This window comes from Dermacentor silvarum, chromosome 7 (genome assembly GCF_013339745.2).
Source record: "Dermacentor silvarum isolate Dsil-2018 chromosome 7, BIME_Dsil_1.4, whole genome shotgun sequence".
NCBI lineage: Eukaryota > Metazoa > Arthropoda > Arachnida > Ixodida > Ixodidae > Dermacentor > Dermacentor silvarum.
The window spans coordinates 160,282,701-160,310,222 of record NC_051160.1 but is presented as its reverse complement, the minus strand read 5'-3'; the positions used below and the strand labels follow the sequence as shown (position 1 = coordinate 160,310,222).

The 27,522-nt window shown below is 45.0% G+C and overlaps 1 protein-coding gene across 1 annotated transcript in view; it reads left to right on the top strand.

Annotated features, from left to right (window-relative positions):
- The window catches only part of LOC119459313 (uncharacterized), a 294,125-nt gene that overhangs the window by 75,333 nt on the left and 191,270 nt on the right, over positions 1–27,522 (top strand). The window contains exons 2-5 of the mRNA XM_049671656.1: positions 2,561–2,623; positions 6,933–7,007; positions 8,006–8,107; positions 20,999–21,047. Of these exons, the coding sequence (XP_049527613.1) occupies positions 2,561–2,623; positions 6,933–7,007; positions 8,006–8,107; positions 20,999–21,047 (289 nt within the window). The remainder of the gene's footprint in view (positions 1–2,560; positions 2,624–6,932; positions 7,008–8,005; positions 8,108–20,998; positions 21,048–27,522) is intronic.

The following is a 27,522-nucleotide window of genomic DNA, read 5'->3' as shown; positions in this document are numbered from 1 at the left end:
TATATCTTTAGCTACATCAGCACATGATGGCATTGAGAAAAATAATTCAATACCTGACTAATAGCAGCAGTGGTAGCGGCAGCAGGCTTATAAATAATTGCAGAAGTGTTAGGTGGCCATCTAGTACAAACTACAGTGAAGATGTTAGGCACGTTGTCGTAGCCGCACCCTTTGCTGCCAAATAGAAAACATCAAGTCCGGCTACTTCTAAAGTATAACTGTCGTTCAGGCAGGTGTCGCTAGAGTTGTTCCTTGACTATGACGTCATATATAACAATCAGCGTTGTATCTCCCACGCACGCCAGTCAGCTACTGTACAACTTGACTTGCGTAGACCGGCTGCAACTTGTTCAATGTACTGTGAAGAAGTTAGCCCCGTTCTCGTAGCCGCACCATCTGCGCCAATCTTAGGCTCGATGCCGAGGGAAATGCGGGTCGTCATGCTTTTTGTCATAATTTAACATACTTCTTCGTCATATTTCAAAAGTAGAAAAAGCACGGTTATATGATACATGGAGAGAAGGGTAGCAAAACAACATTGGGCGCTACTGTGGCGAATTCATCTTTGCTGCTGCCCTCCCTCCATTCTCGTCAGACGGAAATCAAAGCCACATGGACAAAAAGTAACTATATAATAATACTGGCGTAACAAAAGTATTTAGTTATGACTATAGATGTGGTGGTGTAATTGGTTATTTGAACTATTAAAGAATAAGAAGTATATATGATCCGGTGGTTTTCATTTATTTAGTGACCGCAGGGACCATGGCCTTAGGGGCGCTACGGTACACCGCCATAGAGTCTACGGCAAAGGTTGGCAGGCTCTTCATAAACACATCACCAACGCCGCGCGCGGCGAACGTGGGCAAAACGCTGCCGCCGTCGACGACAGTTATGCGCGTTGTTTGTGTGACCGCACACAACCACTGTGAAAACACTGGTGTGAGCAAGCGCGCCAGCAGCAGCGAGCGAAGATTCATGCGGTCTATCGCTTTAACCGAAACTGAGCGGCGAAAGCACAGCGCATACAAAGGTAGCAACCGTGTTGCAGATCGCTTTTAAGATACGGTGCGAGCGACCGCCCGGCGTGCGCAAAGTACAAGTTGCTCGCACAGCAGAAGCCGCAACCCCTCCCTCCCGCGCTGCCTTCCCGCTGTCCTCCTTTCGCGTGGGAGATTGAGTCGCCGGTTCCCCGTCGCTCGTTGCGTTACTCCTCTGATCGAACGGCATGCGGCCGGGCCATGGCGAGCGTAAGGACAACTGATCAGAGCGCTAGCGCGATTTCTATGTGACGGAACGGCTAAACGTCGTTGTCGACACTGTTAGGGGAGAGGCGGGAGAGAGCCCAGAGAGAGTCGGCGCCAGAGGCGGCAGAGGCCGGCCAGGCTGCGCACATGAGCCGCAGTGGAAGAGCGGGCACGCACACGCACAGTCTAGGCTAGCTCGATTCCCTCCTCGCCCACCGCTCCCCTTCTAGTAGGAACTCGCGTTTGTTCTCCGCCGTGCGCTTGCTCCCCGTGATAGCACGTGTCCATCGCCCTCGCGCCCTTTCACTCACACATGCAGCATACGGCCAATTAGAGTTTTTTTTCTACATCCGGACGCGACCACCGAAGAGTGAGCCCTTAATAGCTTCGCTGTAAAAATGATCAGCGAGTGTGCCTTCGCTCAGAAATAGCTGTCCGTCATATCAGGCCATTGTCGCCAGCCTACCCCAGCCCTGAGGCGCACCAGCCGTTTATCTATTGACGCTGTGGATCAGTGTGCATTGCAGTGGAAATGATGCATTGCGTCTTAAGACAGGGATGCCGCAGCATTCCTTCATATTATGGGAGCAAAATGTTTTAGAGCGCAGCTCTTAGGCGCCCGTTCCTGCGGCGAGCGTCAGCGTTGTCACTCGTAAGCGAGCGAACGACAGCAGAGAATGATGAAAGAGTGAACAGGGAGCACCACGGGGGATGAAAGACGCGAGGACGAAAGCGGAGAGAAGGGGGCAGCGGAACCATGAGACGGAGGAGGGTATGGCGAAAGCGTGAGAAGAAAAGCATAGTGCGGCGACTATAACTACGATAAGGCGCCAGAGTAGCGCACATCGTCTGGGAGGTCTGTCGGCGGCGGCTTCTGTGAATCGCGCCCACGCGTCCCCCACACACTGGCTCTCGCGTTCTCCAGGTTAGCGATACAGTCGTGCGAAACTTCGCTCCGTTTAGAACGTGCCTCACGAGGCAGATTACCCGGCTAGCCAATATATCACGAAAATAAAGCATGTGTATAGCTGCGTTGAAATTCACATTCAATTTCGTCGTAATCGTCTGTGAATGTTTTTTTTTCAGTGCGCCCCATGCTAACCACCTGCCATATTTACTAGCTGTTATTTTAGGAAAATATGTCTTTGTCACCTTTGAATGTTGTAGAGATGAGTGAAAGATATCGAGAAAATGTGATCCATGGTAGATGTCCACAAGAGTGGCTATATTTCTGAAGGTACTTATTACCAACAATGAATAAAATGTCACATCGACCAGTATAATACTGATGCACCCGCCATTTCTCGTTTCAGCTTGCCAATTTGAGTGCTGCAGGCCACTTTATAGACTGCCATATGTCTCAAGAATGTAACATGGTAAGTCACACTGATCTTTAATCTGTCGAGAGTAAGGTAATGTGCGCTAAGTTAAATGTCGGTGGCTTTCGCTATCTTTTTTCTTCGCTTTGGCATTGCTGTTCATAAGCTGTTTATCTACGTAGTGCAAGTGACAACGCGTCGAAGTTGACCGGGGTATTTACGATGAATGGCACTTAAGTGAAAACCCGCCGTGATTGCTTAGTGGCTATGGTGTTGGGCTGCTAAGCACGAGGTCGCGGGATGGAATCCCGGCCATGGCGGCCGCATTTCGATGGGGGCGAAATGCGAAAACACCCGTGTATTTAGATTTAGGTGCACGTTAAAGAGGCCCCAGGTCCCCCACTATGGCGTGCCTCATACTCAAATCGTGGTTTTGGCACGTAATACCCCATTATTTAATTTTTATTGCGATAGCAATTATATGGACACTCAAAACGAGATTTCTGCCGTCGCCGTTGCCGTCGCCGTCGCCGTGAGGTTCCGTATGACGTCAATGGAGATGAAATCGTCGCCGCGCGCCGAACGCTGTATGTGCGAGTGAAAGGGCGCGAGGGGAGCGCGCTTTCACCTGGAGTGAACGCACGGCGGAGAACAAACGCGCGTTCTGCGCCGTGCTCGCTTAAGGGCTGCAGAAGTAGGCGTCTCTTTCCTCCTTTACAATCACTTTTCACCTATTTATATCAGAGGCTCCGGCAACAGTCACCAACGCCGCACGCATTTTGAGCGAACGCGGGCAAAACGCCGACGGCGTCGACAACAGTTCTGCGTGTTGCCGGTGCTGCTGCATGTCCAAGTTTATACAGCTGATAAAGCTAATATCATTACTCCGTATAGCTCTCTACAATTTTGCTATCGCAATTGATGCTTCGCCTTTCAGGTGAAACTGCGACAACTTTTTTAACTTAAGTGAAAGTCACTGGCGCGTCCATAGCAGCTACAAGGAACACCTTATTTCGTTCAAAATAACCGAGTGGAATGCACACCAACCAAACGCACACTTATGTCAAAAGAAAATCAAGAATTATGTTAAGCAATAATGCGTTCAGTTTCTCGCAAAAACATGTTCCCAGTGTGTTTAGCAGAAATAGAAAGTATGGTGTTAGATATCTCAGCGCGTTGCCTTCTGGAAGCCTTCCTGGCATTCGCAGCAAGGCTTCCAGAAGGCAACGCGCTGATATATCTAACACCATACTTTCTATTTCTGCTAAACACACTGGGAACATGGTTTTGCGAGAAACTGAACGCATTCCAAGGCTTCCTCCTGCGGCCCACTGATCTTGTTATATTCCCCTGCGACATTCACGTAGTACTGCCGAGAGCTTATGCAACTTTAGTCATTGGCGCTGAGTGCGCTCACACGTAGTGCGAACGAATCGTCATAGTTGCACGCAAACAAAAGCTCATTCTTGAGTATAGAAGCCCAACGCACCAGAAAGTATTATTTGGGGTACCGGCAAAGACCCCTCCGATGCTCTGCTTGAGGATACATTTCTAACTACGCTCGAGTGCAACCAGGAGAGGGAAGGCATGTATGTCGAATTTAGCATGGCATGAGCACAGATATAAAGGTTTGTTGGCTGAATAGGCCAGGAACACATGCCTGCTTCGTGTCGCAGAAAAGAAAACTTCCTAAATCATAACCGCATCAACTGCAGGCGCCAAATTTTATGTTGCCATTTGCCTATTACATCTATCGGAGAGGTAGTCTTCTACGTTCCTACATTGCTGGGGCCCTACTTTTGTGTAAGAAGTGGGGAAGGGGAGCTTGGAAGTGCAGATGCTGGTGGTGACGTCACTAGATTTCTTGATCAAAAATTTAAAGATAAAATTGGCATATCTGCTGCCCCCTCATTCCACAAAGAAACATCGGTACCGATTATACTATCAGTAGCAAAAAACCTTGGGTGGTATTGCAAATTGACAACAGTATCTCCTGGGCAGTATCTGCTGAACAACAGGGTAACCCTGCCTAGTTCTGAGCGACGGAATATATGAACTACACGTGCTACCATTGATGGACATTGTTTGACCAGTTAAGTTTGCCGTTGTGAATAAGGCAATGTGTTTCACCATATCAACGTGACAAATGATTTCTTGAAAATATAGCAAATAAGAACATCTAAGCAAAACAAGCATGACACTTTTGCTCACACTCAGTGACATCCGTAATTCGTGAATACGCTAACGCTTGAACAATAAAACGCTGTCTTCCACAAATTTAGTAATCCAAACTTTTATGCAACTTAAGAGGCTTAGTTCTGAAAGTTGTGAAAAAAAAGATGCACTCGTCGCCATCGTAGGTCATCCTTAATTTTGTGCAAAACGGATGTTCATAGGCATCGCCATATGTATTCTTCAAATCCCCAACACACACAGCTATGCTTCCAAGTGCCGTTTATGGAACGGAAGGAAGAAAATACATCAAACGGACACAAAGCATAAAAATATCTTGATATGGATAAAGGAGATGTAAGGTGACAACGTTGTTTACGTGTTGAAAACAGGAACACAGCGGTGACGTCGTCTTTTTTTGAAGTACCAGCTTATCAAACTTTACAGCCTGTTAGGATGCCGTTCTGTTAGCATTACAGCTTTAAGATATGGGAAATATCTCATATGTTGACAATATTGAAACGATCATCTTGTTTGTTAATCAGAGGAATGGCTTCTGCTACCCTATATTCTTAAACAATGAAACAGTTCACAAATGAAAAATTCCTAATATTCGGAAGGCCCGGACGCGGTCATGCTAATGCGTTGGTCCGCATCATGCTTTGGTCTGCTCGCATATGAATTACAGTATCCTGGTATGGGACACCACTACTACACAAACTAATCTTGAAAAACTAGCCATCATTGAGGAATTTGCTCTTCGCATTTTTTTAATTGACCAGGGAGACACTCGACAAACAGATATTTAGAAGCCAAATAATTATAACGGTATGTAGCTTGCATACATATAAACTATTACAACACAGTGCCAAACTGGCCGAGTTGATTGATCTTCATAGTGAAAGCGGAGCACAAGGAACGGAAACATAAGACAGCGAAGCCCACTGGACAGCGCCTGTCCTGTGTACTCCTCTGTCTTGTGTTGTTATGTTCGCGCTGCTTTTACTGTGAAACTATTACACACCTATGGAAACAAACAAAAGAGCCAGTTGGGAAATATTCTTCGCTTGGCGCCCCAGCATTTGAGTGAATCGTCGTACCGACGCCGCTATAAACCACATTGGTTGACCCGTAGGTTGACACTGGTCTGACCGGTATAGTCAGAACAAACCGCGCGTGCGAAACATAAGCAAATCGGTTACGCACGGAACAAATTACCTGGCGCACAGATTAATATAGACAACGGCAGCAACTCGGCCCTGCTTGAATTATTTACTTCATAAGGTTAGCAACCTGAGCACCACTTTCATAAATATAATAAATTCAATATGCTAATCATTTTTTATGAACAGTGTTCTTATGGCTGTTCTGTTTGTCCGCTACAAACTAGCCATATGTCTTATTCGTCGTCCTTTTTCTTTCTGTCAACTTAGCATGGTTTTTGTAGTTATTTTTCATTCTTATTACATGCTATGCAAGTTTAACTGCATACCCCTTGTTATTCACAGCAAGAATGTCGATCGTCCATTGCCGCTGCCTAGTGTAATGGGGTTGGGAACCTCGTTCGCCAAGCACTTTCGCGTTTCTCCCACCTCCCCCATCTGATTGTATGGGCGGAAAATAAATTGTCCTTTATTGTATATTGTGCAGAGTATAGCAAAACTGGGAATCAAGTATTTCGATGTGTCCGTAATTGTGCCTACTGGTGGATTGGTTTAAAGCTTTCTTTCCCTCTCTGCAGGCTCTCACACAAATGGGGAGCCTTGGTCAGCTGTCATAATGCTGTCTTTTCTTGATTCAGTGTTTTTAACCCTGTGGTCAAGAGACTACATGCGCTGCAATATCTACAGTCGTAGACACAACAGATGCCCTAGCATAAAGGGTATAACCGCTGCAAAATGGCGCAGGAAAATCAGTCATTCGTAAAAGCAATACTGCTCTACAGCAGCGCGTCGTTTACCTTCTCACCAGAGACATGTGGTTGGGAGCGGCTGACAAACAAAGAAGGAAGGGAATCGAGTAAAAGGAACCATTGCTTTACACCGGCGGCGAAAGAATGCCATGCTGCGAGCTGTAGCGACAGCTTAACAGGAATGAGCATGTCATCATGTCCGGTGTCTTGCTTTTTTTGTGTGTGCATGGTTCCTCTATTTGCTGAGTTTCAACTTTACTCGCTCAATTTTTGTATTGACAGTGCTGGCAAACGTGTGAACTCATCGAGGAAAACTTCCCAGTCTGGGGCAACATGTGCCAAGTTGAAGACGTTTGCGTGAGTATTTCGCTTGAGCTCGATTCGAGCTTGTTTTCACATAACGCATAACCTCCCCAAACCTTTCACAGCCCCATAACAAATTGCATTTTGGCAATTTTTTGGATAGCGCGTCTTTTTCCCAATATAAACAGGCTAGCTTGTCGGCACTATGTTTCTGGCCTGGGGCAAGTGTAAGAATTTCGAGAAACATAACGTCACTTGTTCAACTAACACACAGAGGGTCATCGGAGAAAAAGACTACACAATGCGAAAGAAAGTGAAATAAGTCTTGTTGCCTCTTCTCAGTTATTGTCAGACTTGATCAGACGGGGCATGTCCACGGCTCTTGTTTCGTGCAGTTTGACTAAAGTTGCTGCTCGAATTATAGTACGCATCCCCCTTTTGGGTACCTGCCGCAAGAGCACATTACCCGGCAAGATTTCTTTATTTATCATGGTTTATTTAATAAGGACAGTGCACTCCAACTCCAACAAGGCATTTTAGTGAAAGTCCGATTTTAGATCATGGGAAATGCACCGGTAGCAAATGAACACCAACAGCAGGCATGAATATTAAACTAGTAAAAAAAACATACCATTTTACATCAAATATCAAGCATCAAATACTGTATTCGGATAAAGAAACACACCACATATTTTTTGAGCAAGGAGCATCAAAAATTCAAAAGCAACGTGTACTGCCACATTATTATTTAAGAAATTCAAGAATTGAGGAAAACCGGTAAAATTAGGAAAGTGTTACACGTTTGGAAAACGTGAAGGCGAAAGCCTGATGTCACACTTGGCACACTTTTTGTCATGATTAATGTAATTGCGGCAACTGTGTGCCAAGTGTGCAACGAGGCTTTCGCCTTCACGTTTTACAAACGTGTAACACTTGCTTAATCATTTTTTGTACCATCTCCGTCGAAGGTTCGTCCATCGGAGCGCACGACATAGCTAACCGAAATCGCGGCACCTACTGGTAGTGGGCCAGCGCCACCGGCACCTTCGCAGAGGGAGGAGGGGCAGTGGGGGAACGCCGGCACGATGAGCGGCATCAGAGCCAGCTGTGGGAGAAGACGACGACAAACGACAAATTCCCATCCAGACCGAAATGTACGAAACTTTCTTTTCAATACCACTGATCTACTTTGTTTACAGGAACCTCCCTCAGAAATATGACGTTTTCGTGTTTGTACTCTTTGCGGCGTCGGCCATTTCATCACGGCGCAGTTTCGCTAAGGTCACCACCAAGGGAAGCGCCAACATAGACATCTATGTGTGTCTTAATAACACACATATAACAAGCATCAAATACTGGGTACGAAAAAAAGAAACCTACAGCATGCAGTAAAAGACAGCGTTGAAATGAATGCGGAAAAGAGTGTCTGCTACGCCATTTCATTCAGGGAATTATGCGTGGAACGATAAAATAATTTCTAAACGTCTCAACTGAACATTTTTTTACGTCTCAGGACGACATGAGCCTTCTTTGTGTGTTTCCCGCGGAACTACCACTTACTGGTGGCCGCCTGGGCGCCGGCGGGTGTCGACGCGGTCAACAAAGAGACGGTGACATACGTGAAGGCTCGGCTCATCAAGCCCCTACAGGTTGACTTGGAGAATAAGCCATGCCTCTTGGTTGACTCGTATGCGAGGAAAAGGTGCAATGCCGCGGGCGGATTTCAGCAAGTTGGTGTGACCCAGTGGGCGGAGTACTGCGAACCTTTCGACACCTCTGAGTGGCCGCAATCAGGTTCTCGAATTGCCTTGTGTAGGGAACTGGGGAAAGGGAACGGCTTTAAAACGAGATCTTTAAAACGAGACCTCCCAACTCAAGCAGGAAGACGCCTGCTTGTTTTTTTTTTCTTTTTTTTTTCTTAATAAATGTTTTTCTCCTCCTCCACGGATTCCATACTGCACACGCGCACTCAAGTACTGACCGCGTATGATGTGTGTCGGGTGCAATAACTAAGCAAACACGCATGTATTTCGCTGGAACACACGGAGCAGTGCAGATGCCAAGAAGGGAGAGATCATATCCAGGCTGCGAACCACTGTGCTACAAAACATAAACGACTGTGCAGCCATCATGCACTACTTCGAAGACTTGCCGCTCACTTTAACGTATTCAGCATTGTTCGCTTTTGGATTGTTTAGGCAGGAATGAAATACTCATATTGGCAACAACAATACCAGCTTGAATAAAGCTTTATGCTACTAAAATGCGATATTTTCAATGTCCAATGCTTCTGCGTGCCCAAGGCAAGAAAAAACGCCCTCAGCCACTCTTCAGCTAAATGATTGCGATGTAATAGTCACCTCTACTGCTATTCATGCTGTTACTAAAAACTGCTCCAGCCTATTTGATTCTTTATTGCTAAATTTTATACCGCTACTCACACCAGTGTCCGAAGGTGGTTTTTAGGTCAGCTTCAAAGGGACTCCTTTAATGTGGCCACAGTCGCTAATAGTGCCTAATATTTAAGTAAACGTTAGGAGGATTGCAATAGGCAAGTTTAACGTTCCAAAGTGACCTCGTTAATATTCTTGAACGAATTAAACTCTCATTAGAGTGGAGAGCATGTTTAAATCAAATCAAATCAAAAAATATTTATTTGTGGCAAGAAATATACACGCATTGGGGTTAGTATATACACAAGGAGGTCGCATAGCACAAGGCCGAAAGGGGACCTGCTGTCAGAAAATTACATGTTGATAAGTACAACAAAATGGCAACTAAAAAGCATTAAGTAATTATCGATAGTAATAAAAACAACGCAAACCTGCAATAAAAAATTCCAGTTAAAATGGTAACAAAACAACGTTCAGTATTTATACATAGCTATGAAAAGAACGAAACATACAATAAAATGGCAGTAGGATCGGGAACAAAATGACGTTAATTAATGATATATAGCTATTGAAACAACTCCAATGTGCATGAGTAATAAATGTGAAAATAACGCACACAGTAATAGCTCTAAATTTAAGAGAACGCCGACATAGAAATACAGATGAGTTATGATTGCGAGATAAGATGTTTAAGTTCTTTTTTAAAAGCTGCTAATGACAATTGTTTAGTGCTTAGTGGGATTGAATTCCAAAATTTAATAGCTGCAAATATGGTAGTATGTTTGCCGTAGTTAGTGCGTGCATGTGGTAGTAAAAAGTTGTTGTTTGAGGCAGACCTGGTAGGATTAGACTTTAACAATTGAAATTTCTCGGAAACGTTGGCTGTTAAGGTACCGTTAAGACACTTATATACAAGAATCCCCAATTTATATTTGAATAAATTACACACTGTTAGTACACTATGTTGCTGAAAAAGTGGGGACGCGCAGGTGACCGGTGAACTGAAATAGGTGAGGATTGTGCGGCATACGAGACAGATATGGCTACAAATGCAAGCTTTAAGTGTTCCTAGTTTGCCAAAGTACATTTAGCTGCTATTAGAAGATGCAGGATCACACATAGGGGGGCCTGTCGCCTGTTGCCGTCAAGGTCGCGCTGGTGCAAGTCTCAATGACAGCAGGTGGCGGCACTACGCATGCGAAAACAGTGCCACGTGATAGACGCGGTGCCGCGCTATGTGTGGAGATAGTTTGTTGCGGTCAAATGTTAGACAGAGAACCGTCTTGGCCGCGTAAAGCCATGTATAATAGTAGTAGTGGTATTCATAGTAATAAATCTTGTCACTGGCCAACAAACAACGAAATTTACTTTTCGGTGCCTGTAAGGGCACTTTGTTCACAAATTGAAATGAGATGGCCATCGCTGAAACAGTTGATATACTCTTGAATATGTGATGAAGTGACATCGCATAGATTGCCGGCCATTCTCTTATTCCTCTATGATGTCATCTACTGAGAAAAAAAATCGCAATTTCGGCCGAAAGGCAAAGCATCAATTACCATAGCAAATTAGTGGCCAGCTTTACGAAGTAAGGGTAGTAGCTTTATAGGCCGTATATACTTGTAAACACAACATATTAACCAAATTAACAAGCATGGTATATCACGCGCGCACAAGCATGCATGAACGCATCTCACTCGGTGACCGCGGAAACTCGCAACCAATACGCTGGAGTGAGTAGGATGGAAGGAAGGAAAATAAGAGATAAAAGGCAGAGAGGTTAACCAGGTTAAGTGTCCGGTTGGCTACTCTGCACAGGTGGATGGGGTAAGGGCAGAAAAGATTACAAAACAAGAGAAGATTAAAAAGAAAAGAAAAAGAAACGTATCAGTCCGCACGTTCTGTAGTTTTTCACTAAGTCCTGTTTCTTTTAAAAAGCGTACTAGCGCTTTTAAAGCAGTTCGTTCCGACGTCGGCTGGGACCAGGGACCAAGAATTCTGGCTTCCTTACGTAAGGGGACGGCTGTCTATCTTGTCGAACGTGGTTCTCAGGACTTTCCTTTGGGCACTAAAACGACGACAATCACACAGAAGATGCGCTATCGTCTCTTTGCACCCGCAAGTTTCACAATCTGGACTTGTGGCCATTCCGATAAGGTAGGAGTACGCGTTGGTAAAAGGTACTCCAAGTCTTAGGCGACAAATGAGAGTTACCTCCGTCGAGGTAAGCCATGTGGCAGGCGGAGCTTCAGATTAGGATCCAGGGAACAGAGGCGCTGGTTCTTAAAGTCCGTTGAATTCCAGTGGGCTAACGTAAGCTCGCGAGCAAGCGCACGGAGCTTTCGTGCTGCATCTGTTCTCGACATAGGGATAGCGACGCAATCCGTACTGGTATGTGAAGATCGAGCGGCTGCGTCCGCTTGCTCGTTTCCAAAGATACCACAGTGACTTGGCAGCCATTGAAAGACGATGTCATGTCCTTTGTCAACTGCCTGATGGTAAATTTCGCGTGTGTCCGTGACAAGTCGTTCGTGGGGTCCACGGCGTAGTGCAGAGAGCAAGCTCTGGAGGGCGCCCTTGGAATCGCAGAAGATAGACCATTTATGGGCGGTTCTTGGTCGATAAATTTCATTGCTGCACACAGAGCTGTAAGGTCGACAGCCGTCATCGATGTCAAGTGCGATGTCCGGAATTTTATTATTGTAGATTTTGCTGGGACACATATTGCAGCTGCTGAACTGGAGTGCATGGCACACACATCTGTGTAAACATGTAAGCGGTCACTGTGGACCTGATGTAGTAGCAGTAATGCTGCCTGCTTCAATGCTGCTGACGGCATTTGTGCCTTATTCTTTACGCCTGGAATGGTGAGGCATATTCGAGGTGAATGCAGAGACCACAGTGGCAACGAAGGCCATGCTGCAGGGACGTAATTCGATGGTAGCGATGCTCCGTGTATAGTCAGGAGACGGCTAAAACTCGTATGCGGCCTAGATGTTGGCAGGCAAGCAAGGTGGTGAAAGGGCGTCCTTGCGACATGTCGAATGTGCACTCTTAGAGCGTCGACTGCAGAGTACGTTGATACAGGGTGGTCACGTGCTATGGCGATGTGGCCACTGTGGATGCACACTTAGGGAGGCCGAGGCACTCCGTAGAACTTGGGCTTGCATACTCTGGAGTGTTCGAAGCTTCGTTTTACTGGTGCTTCCCAGCACGGGCAGGCTATATCGTAGGAAGTCCATAAATAATGCATGTACAGCTGTAGCATCAATTCCACAGATGCACCCCAAGACTCTCCGACGACAAATTTGAATATATGTGCTATTGCAGTCAGCCTCTTTTTCATATATGAAATATGTGGCGTCCAAGACAAATCACGATCGATGATAACTGCAAGAAAGCGGTGTTTTGTTTCGTAAGCAGTTACTTGTCCATTCATGCGTATAACATATGGAGTCATTGTTTTGCGCCCAAATGCGACTAATCGGCACTTTTCGGAGGATAGTTATAGGCCTTTCATACGCAGATACGACGACGTTTGTGTGACCGCCTTCTGCAGTCTCACTCGTATCTGCGGACGCGTTACGTCGGCAGCCCAGATGCAGATATCATCTGCATAGATGGATATATGGATCGTCCTTGGCAATTATCCAACAAGGCCTAGCAGTGCTACGTTGAAGAGCGTGGGGCTTAACACTCCGCCTTGTGGCACACCTTTGTTGGTGATATGGTGGGATGTCATTCCATCTTCTGTAAGTACGAAGAAGGATCTATCCTCCAAATAGCTGTGAATCCAGCGCAGTGCACGGCCACCAATACCCACATCGATCAAACCATCGAGGATTGCTTGGTGCACTACATTATCATATGCGCCTTTTACATCAGAAACATCGCCACCGTTAAACGTTTCATGCTTTTTTGGTGTTGAATAGATGTTACCAAATCAAGCACGTTATCGACCGATGACGGACCGCGCCGGAATCCCGCCATTGCATTCGGTTATACCTCATTATGTTCCAAATACCATTCAAGACGCGTCAACACCATCCTTTCCATTAGTTTCCCAACGCAACGGGCAAGAGCGATGGGACGGTAAGATGCCAAGTCTAATGGAGATTTAGAGCTCTTAAGTAAAGGTTTTAGGCGGCTGACTTTCCACTCACAAGGAATCAATCCTTCGCGCCAGGATTCGTTGTATCTCTCCAAGAGTACACTACGGGCTTTGTGGCCAAGGTTTCCAAGTGCCCTGTATGTGACTCCTTCGGGCCCAGGCGATGATGACTTCCTACAACTCGCCAGCGCAGCTTCGAGCTCCTCCATAGAGAACAAGAGATCCATGCGAGAGTCCTCGGATGCCGCAACATCACGTGCTAATGATACAGTTCGTGATGGCAAGCCAGCGATTCTTGCGCAGGAATCCTCAGCATCGTCGATCTCACGTCGTCCTTGATGCAGGGCAAGAGACTTAAAAAGGTGGCGCTGTTGCGGAGACGATTGTAGGCCACGCAGAGTTCTCCATATGCGGGACAGAGGCTTTAGAGGATCCAAGGACGCGCAAAAGGATTTCCACTTCTGAGATTGTAGCGTATCAATGCGGCGCTGGATTTTCTTTTGGATTCCCCTCGCCTCCCTCAGATCATGTATACATTTGGTGCGCCTGTATCTTCTTTCCGTGCGTCCGCGAATCGCTCGAAGCCTTTCCAATTCACCTTCATATTCATTATGCTTTGGAGAAGGCCTAAAAGTGAACATAGCCTCTTGCAGTGCATTTCTAATCTGATTCTCTAGAAATGATGGGTGGCCTTCTTGACATTCGTCTTCCATACGTGATCTGAACTTCGTCCAGTCTGTTCTACAGAGGGCAGTAGATAGAGACTTGGCCACTCCCTTGATCTTAAAATAGGTAGGAACGTGATCTCTTCCATGGGTTTCCATGTCTGAGAACCACCTTATACTGCTTAGAAGACAATTAGAGAGGAAAATCAAGTCCAGACAGCTGGTGTAGGTTAGACCCCGTAAATATGTCGGGCTGCCGTCATTGAGACAACAAAGCTCTTGGTCCGAGGCAAATACGACTAGTTTTCTTCCCTTGGAGTCCATCTTCACACTCCCCCAGACCAGGTGGTGTGCGTTAAAATCTCCACTAAGGATCCAAGGGCCAGGTGTCATGGATAACAAAGCACTCAGTCGTTGCGTGTCAAAACGACGGGTTGGAGAAATATATGCAGCGACGGGAGTAAATGTAAGTGTCTGTTTTTACAGTTAAACGCACGTATTGGTCGTCGTCGTGAGGCACAACTGAATGTAGCACGTAAGTGAGTTCACACCGAACATAAACGACGTCCTTGCTGAGGACATTACACGACGCGGATCAGAAAGCTTCATAGCCCGATAGCCGGATTATAGTTTGAAGGTGAGTAAGCGCGGCAGCACGAGCGAGTGAATTGACCTTCGTGCTGCCGCTCGCATCAACGCGAACTAAGTCGCGAAAACACAGCGCAGGGCGGACTCTGTGCCCGCCGCAGATGGCCAACCAGCTGGGCCCCAGGCATGTGCTCGTGGTCGTGATTCCGTTCATTGTCGTTCCATCGTCCTTATTCCAGCTTCGTGATCTGACTGTCGTCACGCAGGCGTCATCACGCCTTCTACGCTGATCCAGAACGTCAAGTTATCTAAGAGCTTGCGCCACTAGGTATATTCTCGTAGTCGTTGCATCGTCGTAATTCCAGATTTGTCATTCGACTCTCGTCATGGCGTCGTCGCCCCGCCATCTACGCTGAACGAGTGACACAGGTTGTCTAAAAGCTTGGGACACTAGGTATGTGCTCTTAGTAATGATGCCGTCACGGGCGTTGCGTTGTCGTCATTCCAGGTTGCTCATTCGACTGTAATCATGCCCATCGTCGTTATGCCAAGGTCGTCACACAGTAGTTATGCATTCGTTGTCAGAACACCGTCATGCTTCCTCATCCAACTCTCGTCATGCCGTCGTCGTCACACATTCCTCATGGCGTGGCCATCACGCTGTCGTTTGAGCATTGTCATCACCTCAGTAACGTTTTTATCCTATTATCCTCATGACTTCGTCGCCAAACGTTCTACGTCAATCCAACGACGTCAGTTCTTCTTCATCATTCTATAGCAGTCATGGTGTCGTCATTCAGTCATCATTATGCCGCCGACGCCATGTCATCGTCGTCACCGCGTTGTCTTTAGACAGTTGCAATCATGCATCCCTTGTCATACCGTTGCAGTCAGGCCATCGTGGTGGTGCCTTAGTAGTCAGTCCAGCTTCGTCATCCGGTTGTCTTCATGAATGTGGTTGAAGTCGCAGTTCTTCCTACAGTCGAAGCGTTTTTCTTCAAGCATCGACAGAACCTCAGAAGTTTCGCTTGCATTCTTGCAACCGCTTCAATCTTAGGCTGAGAAAGTCTGTGTAATACCGTATGACTATATCGAAGGAGACCACCACAGACTGCCGCGCACAAGCGTATAAGCGCATTCACAGAGCAGCCGGCAGCGTAGATTGAGAGCATACAAAAGATTGTTAAGCCTAGTTCTAAAGTTTTCCCCTTGATTTCCGAACAAGTTTTGCGAATGTCCTCAGCTTGTCGAAAGTCGGACGCAGGTACTTGTGACTCTATGCATATTGTCACGAGACTGTGAGTAATTCGACAAAGACTGGAATGACACAGGTAGATATATAAATGAAAATATACTTAGAAGCCATGTACAGCGAGCTGCAACACAGCCGAGGTGGTGGAACGACAATCGTCATTTTCTTCCACACAATGACCAACGTCGTCTTTTGTCGCATTTATTTACATATGTTTGTATATTTATTTTGCTCGCAGTCACGTGAAAATATTGACAATGCTGACGCGTAGATATGTAGCGAGAGACATAACGTTTACGGCACACTTTTCAGCTGACATCATACCTGCTGTAAAGAGAAATGCCTGCACAGAGTTAATAAATATAATTCTTCTTTCTTGCGTGTAGAATTTCACCGCCTTGGGTATTCTACCATGAGGTTGGTTCTGTGAGGTTGGTGCATTGTGCTTTGTGGACATGTAGACGGAATGACAGCTGAGGAATTTGGTGATGCAGCGGTGCATGCTGCTGACAATTTCTATAGAAATGCTATAGTGTGGTGACAGGCGCACACTACAGCTTCGTCAGTCACATTGTCCAAGGATGTGTAGCAACGTGGCCACGGCAATCCTATGTGCAGTTTTTTAACAGCGAAGCTGTTTAAGCCAGCCGTAATTTGTGGTGCGTGCCAAGAAACTGACGCGCCATAGCCATGTCTACCCAGTGGAGGAGGAGGAGGAGACCACGTGTGCGGTCTCCTCCTCACTAGCTTTGTGCCTTCCCAACCCCCGTCTTTCTTCCCTCCGCGGCGAGCTGAGCCAAGAGAAAAAAAAAAGCGAAAGCTTGCACCAGGCCACGCAAAGCTCACACAGCGAAGCTGGCCGATTGCTATCGAGCGGCTAGCCTCCAACACGTTCGGCGTCGGCAAGCAGCAGCATTCTTGGCACTGTGCCAACCTTGGTTAGCCTGCTTGCGTTTGTGGCATGCCAGGAACGCTGTCGCTAGTAGGCGCCGACGCGTCCAGCGCTAGCCATGCAAAATGTCGCGAAAGGGAAGGTACTTCCGAAAATGATTGCTCGAGAATACCTTCCTACATGCGTAGTTAATCAAAGTTAAGCCCTAGCAGGCAACCAAGTTAATACCTAGCAGTAGCAGCCAGTAAGTTTCGCTGTGCCTAAGCCTTGCGCGACCGAGTGCAACCTTGCGTGTTTTTTCTTTTCAGTTTGACACTATGAGCACAGCTAATTACATTGCCAATGCTGCGGCGGCCTTCTCTAACATCTTGACGTCTGCGCAGGGTGGCTATTCATGCTTATCAACGCCGAGTCCAGGTGGATCGATAATACCTTTACTAAGTTTCCTGTGCAGCTGAGAAGGACCGGAGGGTGATAGGAGCTTATATAAGCGTATATTCGCAAGGTATGAGCGCAAGAATGGAATAGCATGAGCCCGTATCCAGCTGCATTCGAAGCGGCCACATACCAGCTGCCATTAAGGATGTGAAGAAGCCGTGTGGGCTTCGTCCCTATGTGTGAAAACTCGAAGTCGCCGATTCGGCCAACGCCTACGAAAATGCCTTCAATATCGACGCCACGCGTCAGCTACATTGACCCAAAAGGGTGTGGTTCAACGTTTAGCGATAGACTGCTTCTCAGAGCTGGGAGAGGCAAAGCTGCAGGCGCCTCTAGGCCAGTGATCTGTAGTCTCAACCACGTTTGGCTCGCCGACGTTGCAGGGCGGTGGTCAGAACTAAAAATTTTACCTATGATTACGATACTCAATAATGCGAATTTGGAGCGCAGCTCTATACCTGTTTTCATTTCGCGATATTTTGGCTGGAGCAGACGATGTCTCGGGCGGCACGGTGCAAATGGAGCGAAGTGTGGCGCGTCTGTCTCGCTAATCTGGAGATCGTGAGAAGCAGCGCGTGGGTGACGCGCGGGCAGGATTCACAGCAGCCGCCGCGGACAGACCTTCACTCATGCAGCCCTTTGTTTCCATATGTGGTATTGGAGGACGCGCTCGCCGCATATCTAATCGTTGGCGTCATTGATGAACAGACGATGCGCGCTACTCTGGCGCCACCTCGTAGCCACCGTCGCCTAGAGCCTGTCTTGTGCAGCACCGCGCTTTTATTCTCACGCTTTCGCCATACCCTCCTCCTCGGCTTTCCACCTCATGGTTCCGCTGCACCCTCTTTTTTCCTCCGCTTTCCTCTTCGCTCTGTCCTCGCTATCGCCATCTTTCATCCCCCGCTCCACTCCGCGTTTGCTCTTTCATCCCTCGCTGCACTTGTTCGCTCGGTTACGAGAGATGCCGACGGTCGCCGCCGAAACGGACGCCTAACAGCTACGCTCTAGAATAGATAGACCAGTTGGCGGGGTTCTCAGACTGCGAGTTATGCTCGAAATACTTAATGCAAACATTTAGGCTAGTTGGAACAAACATCTGAGGCAGTTCTAATGCTTCAGTATGATCAAATATTTCATTTTTTGTCGCATGGCATTCTGCTGGTTTGTGTGCATCACTCTGCTTTTTGAAAAAGACGTTACGGCCGTTACGTAGCGGGGCCGTAACGTCTTCTTTTTTTGTTTTTAAGCGATTGGTCGGCGCTGGATATTTCCCGCCATGAATTTTCCCGACTACACGGGCTTCTGACAAACCTTTGATTTCACTCTGCTTTTTCCAAACAAAGAAATTGGAGGGCGCTTAAGCTTCTCCTATTAGAGTGGAACGCGATAACGTTATCGGGCTCCGTTCGCATCTCATTTTTCTTTATGAGTAGGCTTCGCTTCACTGCAACACACAACTGGGGAAGCCAGCTTACAAAGACCAAGCTTACACTGATCCCTTTAAAGTCGGCTTCAATTTTAAACACAAATGCATTGCTGGGAAGACATTATTACAGGAGCAATTTAAGCCGTCTTATATCAAAATGTGAAGGCCCTAGGACTTTTATTTATTATTTTATTAATGGTTTGCTGTTCGCCCGAGACGCGTGCGTGTCCAAAATTTACAAAGGCTCGGTCTTCAACATTCCCCTCAATGTTTCCTAGTACCAAAGTACAGCGAAACACCATCAGAATTGGAGGACGCTTAAAGTGCGCCTTTAGAGTGGAACGCGATAGCATTCAAAGATCCCTGGCTGCTTATCAGGCTTTTTTTCGTATATTCAAATTACAATCTGACGCTATCACGACTGCAGGATGTGGTTCAGTCGTACATTATGATTTTTCTGGCGAATTTTACTTTCAGAAATTCAATTTTTGTTCACTAACGCCGTGCGCCACGCGGAGGACCTGTGTGGTCGAGGTGGTTCGGGATGATGTGGTTGGGCATGATTATTTCGGCCAGACGCCGATGCTTAACGCCGAAGCCGACACCAGATTTTCTGCGACATTGGGCACTTAACGCTATCGCGTTAAAATTAGTTGTCAGTGCTGTGGTGGCCCTGTGCGTTTATTCTTGTTATTTGTGTCGTGTTGTCGCGCGCTGATTTGCGCGTTAAGATTATTCGTCACCAATGAATCAAATATTAACTTTATTACTCACCCCTTATGTAATATATCTCCAATGGGGTTTCGAGGTAATAAAGTGAAGTGAAGTAATGCTCAAATTTGTTGAGAGCGTTTTGATGGGATTGACTTTCGAGAAGAAAAACCGTCATTTTCTCCTCTCCAACTTATCAAGCTGACGTTCGTGTTTCTTTGCATTAGCCTAGCGTCATGAAAGTCATTAGGAGACGGCGTATTGATAGCACATCTCGCGGGTCTTTAATTTCTTTTAAGGGAAAGCACAATGTATTCAAATAGGTGAATGCCAGTGCGCGCTCTGGACTCTCAGATTGCAGTCAGCGGAAAAAATTCCCTGTAAATAAATTGTATAAAGTCGGAGAGCCGGCAGCGAAGGCTGGAGGCTTTTCACTTAAACATGGAAGCATTATTGGGGACGTTCTTCAAGCTGAGAGGCAGACACTAGCACCATTTTGACAGAATAAGGGGACCAAAATCATCCAGCGTCAGGACTGCCTTGGCATCTCCGTATGCGCAAATACAGGTGACAGCTAGCGCTGACGGAGCCCGGACAGGGATCCCTTAATTTTAATTTTACTCGTGAAATAAATCTGCAAAGTCACTACAAGTGACTGGTGCAGAAAAGTGCTGAATATTGCACATATTTATGAGCAACCATTCAGCAGTACTCAGTTGGTTGCCACGTATCCTGCGGAGGGATATAGCATACTTTTGGTTTTTAAATCATGGTGCGCAAAATAATATACAGTAAATAAAGGTAACCATGCAAATATCTTTCACGCCACTTTAATGTTTTAGATACGCCTACAATATTACTTACTTGAAGAAGAAAACAATATTTAGCACTCCGGTGGCGGCGTAATTGGCATAACTTGGCACAGGCAATGTTGTATAAAGCTTTCCACTGTTTTATTATTGCGACAGCAAGTATACGGACACTGCAGGCGCATTTCTGTCGTCGCGGTCACCGTCACTGTGAGGTTCCGCATAAAACCCAAGGCGGTGAAACCGTCACCGCGTGCCGTATGCTGTACTGCGAATGAAAGCGTGCGACGGTGAGCCGGCGATCGCGGCTCAATCTTGCGCACGCAAGGGAGGCAAGTGGGGAGGAAGCGTGCCTTCTTTTGTAGCGCGCAAGGCTCCCGGGGGAGGGAGGGGCGCGCGTTCTACGCCGGCGGGCGCCCGCCCAGTTTTTCACGGCTTAATTCGCGTTGTTGCGAGCGACAGCACGAGGTCGATTCACTCGCTGCTGCTGCCGCGCTTCCTCACTCAATTCTTTTGACAGCCAGTTTCCACGGTCCTCGAGTGAGATGTGTTCATGTTTGCTTGTGCGCGCGTGATATACCATGCTTGTTAATTTAGTTAGTATACCTATGTTAACAAGTTTACAGGACCGATAAAACTACTATGCTTACTTCGTATAGATGTCCACTAATTTGCTATCGCAATCGATGCTTCTCCTTTCTGGCGAAACTGCGACACTTTTTTGACACGCGAATAACAATGCCCTTTCTTATCAATGCAGTTTGCCGGATGTCGAGCCGCTTGTGCATTTCGGAAAAATACCCCTCAAGGTGAGTGCTGTGACCAGTTCAAAGTTCAAAGTGTATGCATGTGATCAAACGAAATTATTCGCTAAAATAAGCATCTGACATATTTCGCATGCTATGGGTGCTTTTTTTACGTCATGAGAACTTAACGATTTCGAAGGCTTCCTTACAGCTTTGAAGTTGGACAGCTTCTAGATTAGTGCTTGTGTGAATAGCGCATTGCTCAGCCTTGTGTTGTCACTATGGCAAGAAGTTGAAATTGAGAAAATGTCAGGGTGGCAAGTTCTTCAGACTTCTTTGCTTAAACTTGAAATGCAGGAGCCAGCTCGGTAGCCGGTATTTTCCACCGAGCACCTCGGGTTGAGCGAAGAGGACAGCATTTTCATGTAACCTGGACAAGACCTGATGCGGTGCGCAGTGCCAATTCGCGAGTACCGCTGGTGTACGCTCTACTGGAGAGATCCAATCGTAGTGGAAGGAAATGGGAAGAAATTGGTCAGGTGAGTTGGGTTCCCATATTCCTTGGCTTTTGATAATTCGCTTCATGACACATAAACGGATGGAGTATTCACCTCAACTCTGCGTGGGAACCGTCAGTCAGGAAGATGCTGCATCTTTTTATTTTCAAGAACCTTACATTAGTACTGCATATTTCTTTAAGCAACACATCTGTGTCAAACTCAACAGATCGCCACAGGTTTATGGCAGGTGTTGCGTTGAAACGATTAGTCATTTATCGGTATATGGAAGCTGACGCCTGCCTCCCTCATTGATGTGCAGTGTGAGCGTGAGATCAATGGCTTTAGGCGTTTTACATAATGCCAAAAAGCTAGTGCGCAAGCCGGGTAACATTATGTTTTCGGCACCACCGTGAAGGATACATTTTTGTGTTTGTGAAGTTCGAACACAAGGCACGTATAGTAAGTGTCCGTGGGCGGTGTAAGCTCAGCTTAGCTGTTTGCTGCGGTGTTCCTATATAAATAGCGTGTTCGCCGAATAACATGGCCCTTCAGACGAAAACATCGTTCTCCGCAATGACATGGCAACTTGCGGCTGCACGACTATTGCTTTGGTAAATGCATTTTCTGGCATAGATAAAGGACATACACAAAGTGCGAGCTACCACTTGGTTTAATTATTTGTAGGGGGACGAATCATAGGACATAAATTTTTTCGCACGCTCAACGCTAGGCAAAAATGTTTGATTGTCCAGGTTTATCATACTCAGCAAATTTTGGCCTTAAAAAACCTCTGCGAAATATAAAGCAATAAATGCGTTACTAACGCATGCATGATACTTTTTTCTGATAACATGAGCTGTCATGACCTACCATACCGTTTTGTTGACGCTCTTGCGCACAATGTCAACACGCGAGAAGCTTGGCTCATGTTTCATTTCAATTATTTACTCTCAGAGCTGAAGCATTACAAAGAGGAGCGGGGGTTACAAAATTACATAAATATAAATGCCAGCAAACAAAATTCTAAAAAGATATTCAGAAACAGCACTCTTGAAGGCCTTACCAACGATTGTGGAGGAGAGGAGCCTGGGATCTAGTTGTGGTCCCTACTTGTTTTTAGTACTCAAGAATTGCATTTCTTCTTTTTGCGACTCTTGGGCACATGAACCGCGAAATGAAAACACGGTCGAGGTAAAAACAGATAAGCAAGTAGCCATGGGTTAAATATATAAAACTTGTGAAAAAAAAACAGATGTGAGATTTCGCCATAGAGTGAAATATTAGAAAGCCTAATATTGTAACGTTCATAGTTCACTAACGCTAGCACTGTGAAAATAGTTATTTAGACAAAACGAGCAGCGTGATTTTAAATGTTAAGATTGTGCGTGTTATTATGTGGGTCTGAAATGGATGCTGAATACTATAGTTTGGTTCGTACTAGTGTTTGCTACAATACTAGACAAGATTAGTGGGCGCCAAGGAGAAATTCCTCCAAATGTAGCCAACAGCATGGTTAGCATTACTGTTTACCTAATCGATGTGAACTGGCCAGGAAAGACTGACAGAAATATGCACTGCGATGTATTCGTAAGAATTAAGTAGCATTAAGTTAGCGTTAGTCAGAGAGTACATGCTCCTTGTCAGAAATACGACGGGAAACTCGGCAAATTTACATTCCATGGCGCTAAGTTTCATTAATTTTTTTTCAATTTCACCTTTATTTTCAATAGACCTAACACAGAGCCTGCTAGAGAGGCAGAGGCTAAAGGCTTAAAATGCCTGACAAAGGCCTCTGACCCTTTACAGTTTGGTGAGCGGTTTTAGGCAAAGATGACAGTAATGCTTTCATCACAAAAAAAAAAAAAAACAAATACAGAAAAAACACACAGAACTTAACCATTTTACACTTTTATAGTATCTATGTATATGCTTGTCTATATTACTGACATACTGTATGCGGTACATATATATATTAAACACGCATCACACATAATTGTTATTTTTATTATGCAACTATATTCATACAACATACGATTATGTTTGTATACACAAATACAGATTGCGTGCGTTCGTATATTTATACATACCAAAAAATAAAAAGTAAGTAGATAAAGAATCATAGCAAACATTATTGCTGAGAGTATTTTATTTCAGAAATTATTAATAAATGTTTTATGTTATGTTTAAAAATATTTATAGTGGCACTGAAATTCAATTTTTCTTTGACCTTATTTAATACATCAGCTACCTGATATTCCCTTATCTGTCGTCCGTATTCAGTTCGTATTTTGGGAGTGCGTCGTTTTCGGAATCTTAGACAATAGCTAGGAATTATTTCATCTTTTGTGTAGACTGTTGTTGTGTATTAGTTGCAATAGCTTGAAATATTATAACGGGTCTGCCCGCAGTATGCCATGTTTTATAAATAAGGGAGCCGTTCTTAAATCTTGCACTTTACCATAATAATTTTCGAAAGACCGTAAAATCTTTTTTTGAAATATAACAAGCTTGTTGTAATTTGTTTTTGTAGTGGTACCCCAGAGAAGTAAACCATGTGTAAGTTTGGAATAGAAAAGAGAATAATGAAGAGTTCGCTTTAGCCAAAGTGGTATAAGGTGGGTTATTCTGTACAAACATCCAACGGTACGTGCTAAGTCTGAAATGAGGTAATTTATATGTGTAGTCCAACTTAGTTTGTCTTGAAACCATACCCCGAGAAATTTTTGTTCATCAACATGTTTAATTACGCTCTCTTCAAATTTTAGCATTAAGTTTCTGTACAATGGCTTGTTGGTAGGTCGAAATATCATGTATGTAGTTTTGGAGGCTTTTAATGTCAGTTTGTTCCGTTTTAGTCATCTGGATAGATGAAAAAGATATGCATTGGCATCGCGTTCAACTGTTGCAAGGTTATGGGAGGAAAAAAATATATTTGTGTCATCTGCATACATGATGCCGTCAGAGAGGTACCAGGGATAGAAACAATATAATTTATAAAGATGATAAATAATAGTGGCCCAAGTATAGAGCCCTGAGGGACGCCTTGTTTTATTTTCATTTCTGTTGAAAACGCTCCGTTATTCTTTACAAGTTGAAAACGATCAGATAAGTAGCTTCTGAGAAGATCAAGAGCAATGCCTCGGACTCCATACCTTGAAATTAGTTGAGTAATAAATCGAATTGTATAGAGTCAAAGGCTTTCCTGCAGACTAGAAAAAGACCAAGCGTATATTCCGTATTCTCCACATTTTCGATTATTTCGTTTTTTATATTTACTAGGGCCTGCTCAGTTGATTTGTGCTTTTGAAAGCCATATTTATTTTCGGCTATTAGTCGATGTTTTGAAAGAATGCCAGGAGTCTTTCATAAATAACGGCTTCAAAAATGTTTGATATTGTGGAAAGTACAGATATGGGACGATAGTTCGACCAGTTGTTTACACCACCCCCTTTATAGATCGCATTAACTTTCGCCGCCTTTAACTGGCTCGCAAAAATGCCTTTTTACAGAGAAAGATTAACGATGTGACTAAGTACCCCACAAATTAACGGTGCAACTAACTTTATTTCAGTTGGGCATATTTCATCGATCCCTGGCGCTACATTATTCTTTAATTGTTTTATTATATTTGATAGTTCTACCTGGTCTGTAGGTTGCATGTAGATAGATTGAAAGATTGTATTTGCATTGAGAGCGCCATCATCGCATTCTGTTTCACCAGAAGATACACAGGAACCGGCGTTAATAAAGTGAGTATTCATAGCATCAGCCAATCTTTCCTCGCGCAACGTTTCTCTATTTATGCTACGCTCCTCACATACACTAGTAACTTTTTTCCTCGAAGTGAGCGAGTTCACCACGGCCCATATCTTTCTTTGGTCGTTGTAAATTCTTTCAAACGTTTTCACGTAATATTGGTGCTTTGCTTTTTTCAGATCGGACGTTAGGGCTTTCCAGTATTTTTTGTATAGTTCGAACTTATCAGGCACCCGCGTGCTCACAAAGTCATAATATAACTTATTCTTTACTTTGATACGATAATATAAATTTCAGGTAACCCGTAGCTTCCTTCGCTTTTTCGTATTTCTTGAAGATATTTTTACTGGAAACGCAGCGTCATAGCAAGCGCGAAGCAACTGAATGTATCATAGGCATTGTTTACATTTTCTTTGGAGTAGACGTGTTGCCAATCAAATTGTTTAACTATTTGAAAAACGTTTCCCTCGTTTCATCATTTATTAGTCGCTCAGTTGTGAGCTGTTTAGTTGGTTGGCTGTTTTTTTCGGGAGCAAATGAAGCAAAACATACAGGGAGGTGATCGCTTAAGTCATAGGAAAGAATCCGAGTTTTTGATTCGCATGGGTTTACATTCGAAGCACAAATATTTATTACTGTTGCACTGTGCGTAGTAATCCTGGTTGGTTTTGTTATGTACTTTGTTAAACCGTAAGTTTAAAAAACAAGTTCAAACTTTTTCGCATATGGGTCAGCTGAACTGAAATCTATGTTGGTGTCACCCATAACGACACAAGTAGTATTAGGAGAACTAGTGGTCTCAAGTATTGTGTCCAGAAATTCTGAGAATTTATTTTTATGCCCCTGGGGTGGACGATAAACCGCAATAATTAACAATTTGCTAATTCGCATACTTAGACACTAAGTGTCTGCGGTCATAACTGACACGTGTTCAAGGATTTCATGAGACAAAGTAACCTTGAAATAAATCCAAGTTTCCATAAAGATTACAGTGTCAATATCAGAAGATGTGGATGAGAGCAAAACTGCAATATCATCTGCTTTTCTCTTTATGCTTCTGCAATTTATGTGTATTATTATAAACCCTTGTTCTTTTGTGGATAGCTCGCTGTTAAATTCATTGACACTACCTGGTTAACCTCCCTGCCTTTCATTAAATCATTTTCTCTCTCTCTCTCTCATTGACACTATAATATCTGCAGTTGTCGATCAGTTCCGCCATGCGTAATACGAATAGCACAAACGAACAAAAAAAGAAAGGAAAATAAAGGCAAGACTATTCCTACTGGCTGTGGATTTGCTCCAAATCTGGCGTATCAGCGATGTGAATAACAGGGGATTCCTCATTTTCTTTGTGCAAGCACCCTGCCTCCAGACGTCCATACAAATTTCCAGTGCGCTTCCTTCTTTTTGTGAATCGCAGCCGCAAGCAAGTTTTTATTTTTGGGTGTCAAGTGCTCATTTACAAAGATTGGTCGTCGTTCTTCCTTACCAAACAGTGAGCTGTTGAGCGTTTGCTTCTTACTTTTCGACAGCCGAGCATTTCGCTTGCTTCATCTAATAAAGCGCACAATTATATTCTGGACGCCCGGTTTCGGCGTACGAACCCAGTGACACGTGTCAACGTCGTCATCTTCAACACATTCACCCACGCTCTGGCCTATTTTTTTTTTATCACGGTCAGTGGGTTGCTGCCAGCAGGGGCTCCTGTCACCTCGAGATTGTTGAGGCGGTGATACTGCTCGAGGTCCTCGCACCTTTGTGTTAGCTTTGCTTTTTCGGCCTTCAAATCCATGTTTTGTTTCAACAGTTACTGCATTTCCATCCTCAAGTTTTTTATGTCGGCGGTCGTATCTTTCACGTCGTTGCAGATATCAGTGCAGTAGGACACGTCATCCTTCAGCTCTGAAATACCATCTTTAATCTCCCGCCTCTCCGCTCTAATATCACGCCGGAAAGTCTCAAGTGCTTCGGCTAAGTCGCGCAGTTCTTTCAGGCTTGTATCTTGCTTTCCAGCATCCTTTCCCACCATTTCTAAAACAATCAAAGCAGTCGAGACAAGGGGGTGAATCTTCCTATACCTCCCATTGGTTCTCCTATAGCAGACGCTCAGTCGACGCTAGCGCCAAGGCGCACTTCAGTTAAGCCCTAGCGGATGGATGACGGTACTACGGCGGCGAAAAAAAAAAGAAAAAAAAAAGAAAAGTGATTTTTTTACCCTCTCCCTTTCGCTACAGCACTTTTCTTCTTCCTTTTTTAAGATAACGTTGTTCAACTAGTTT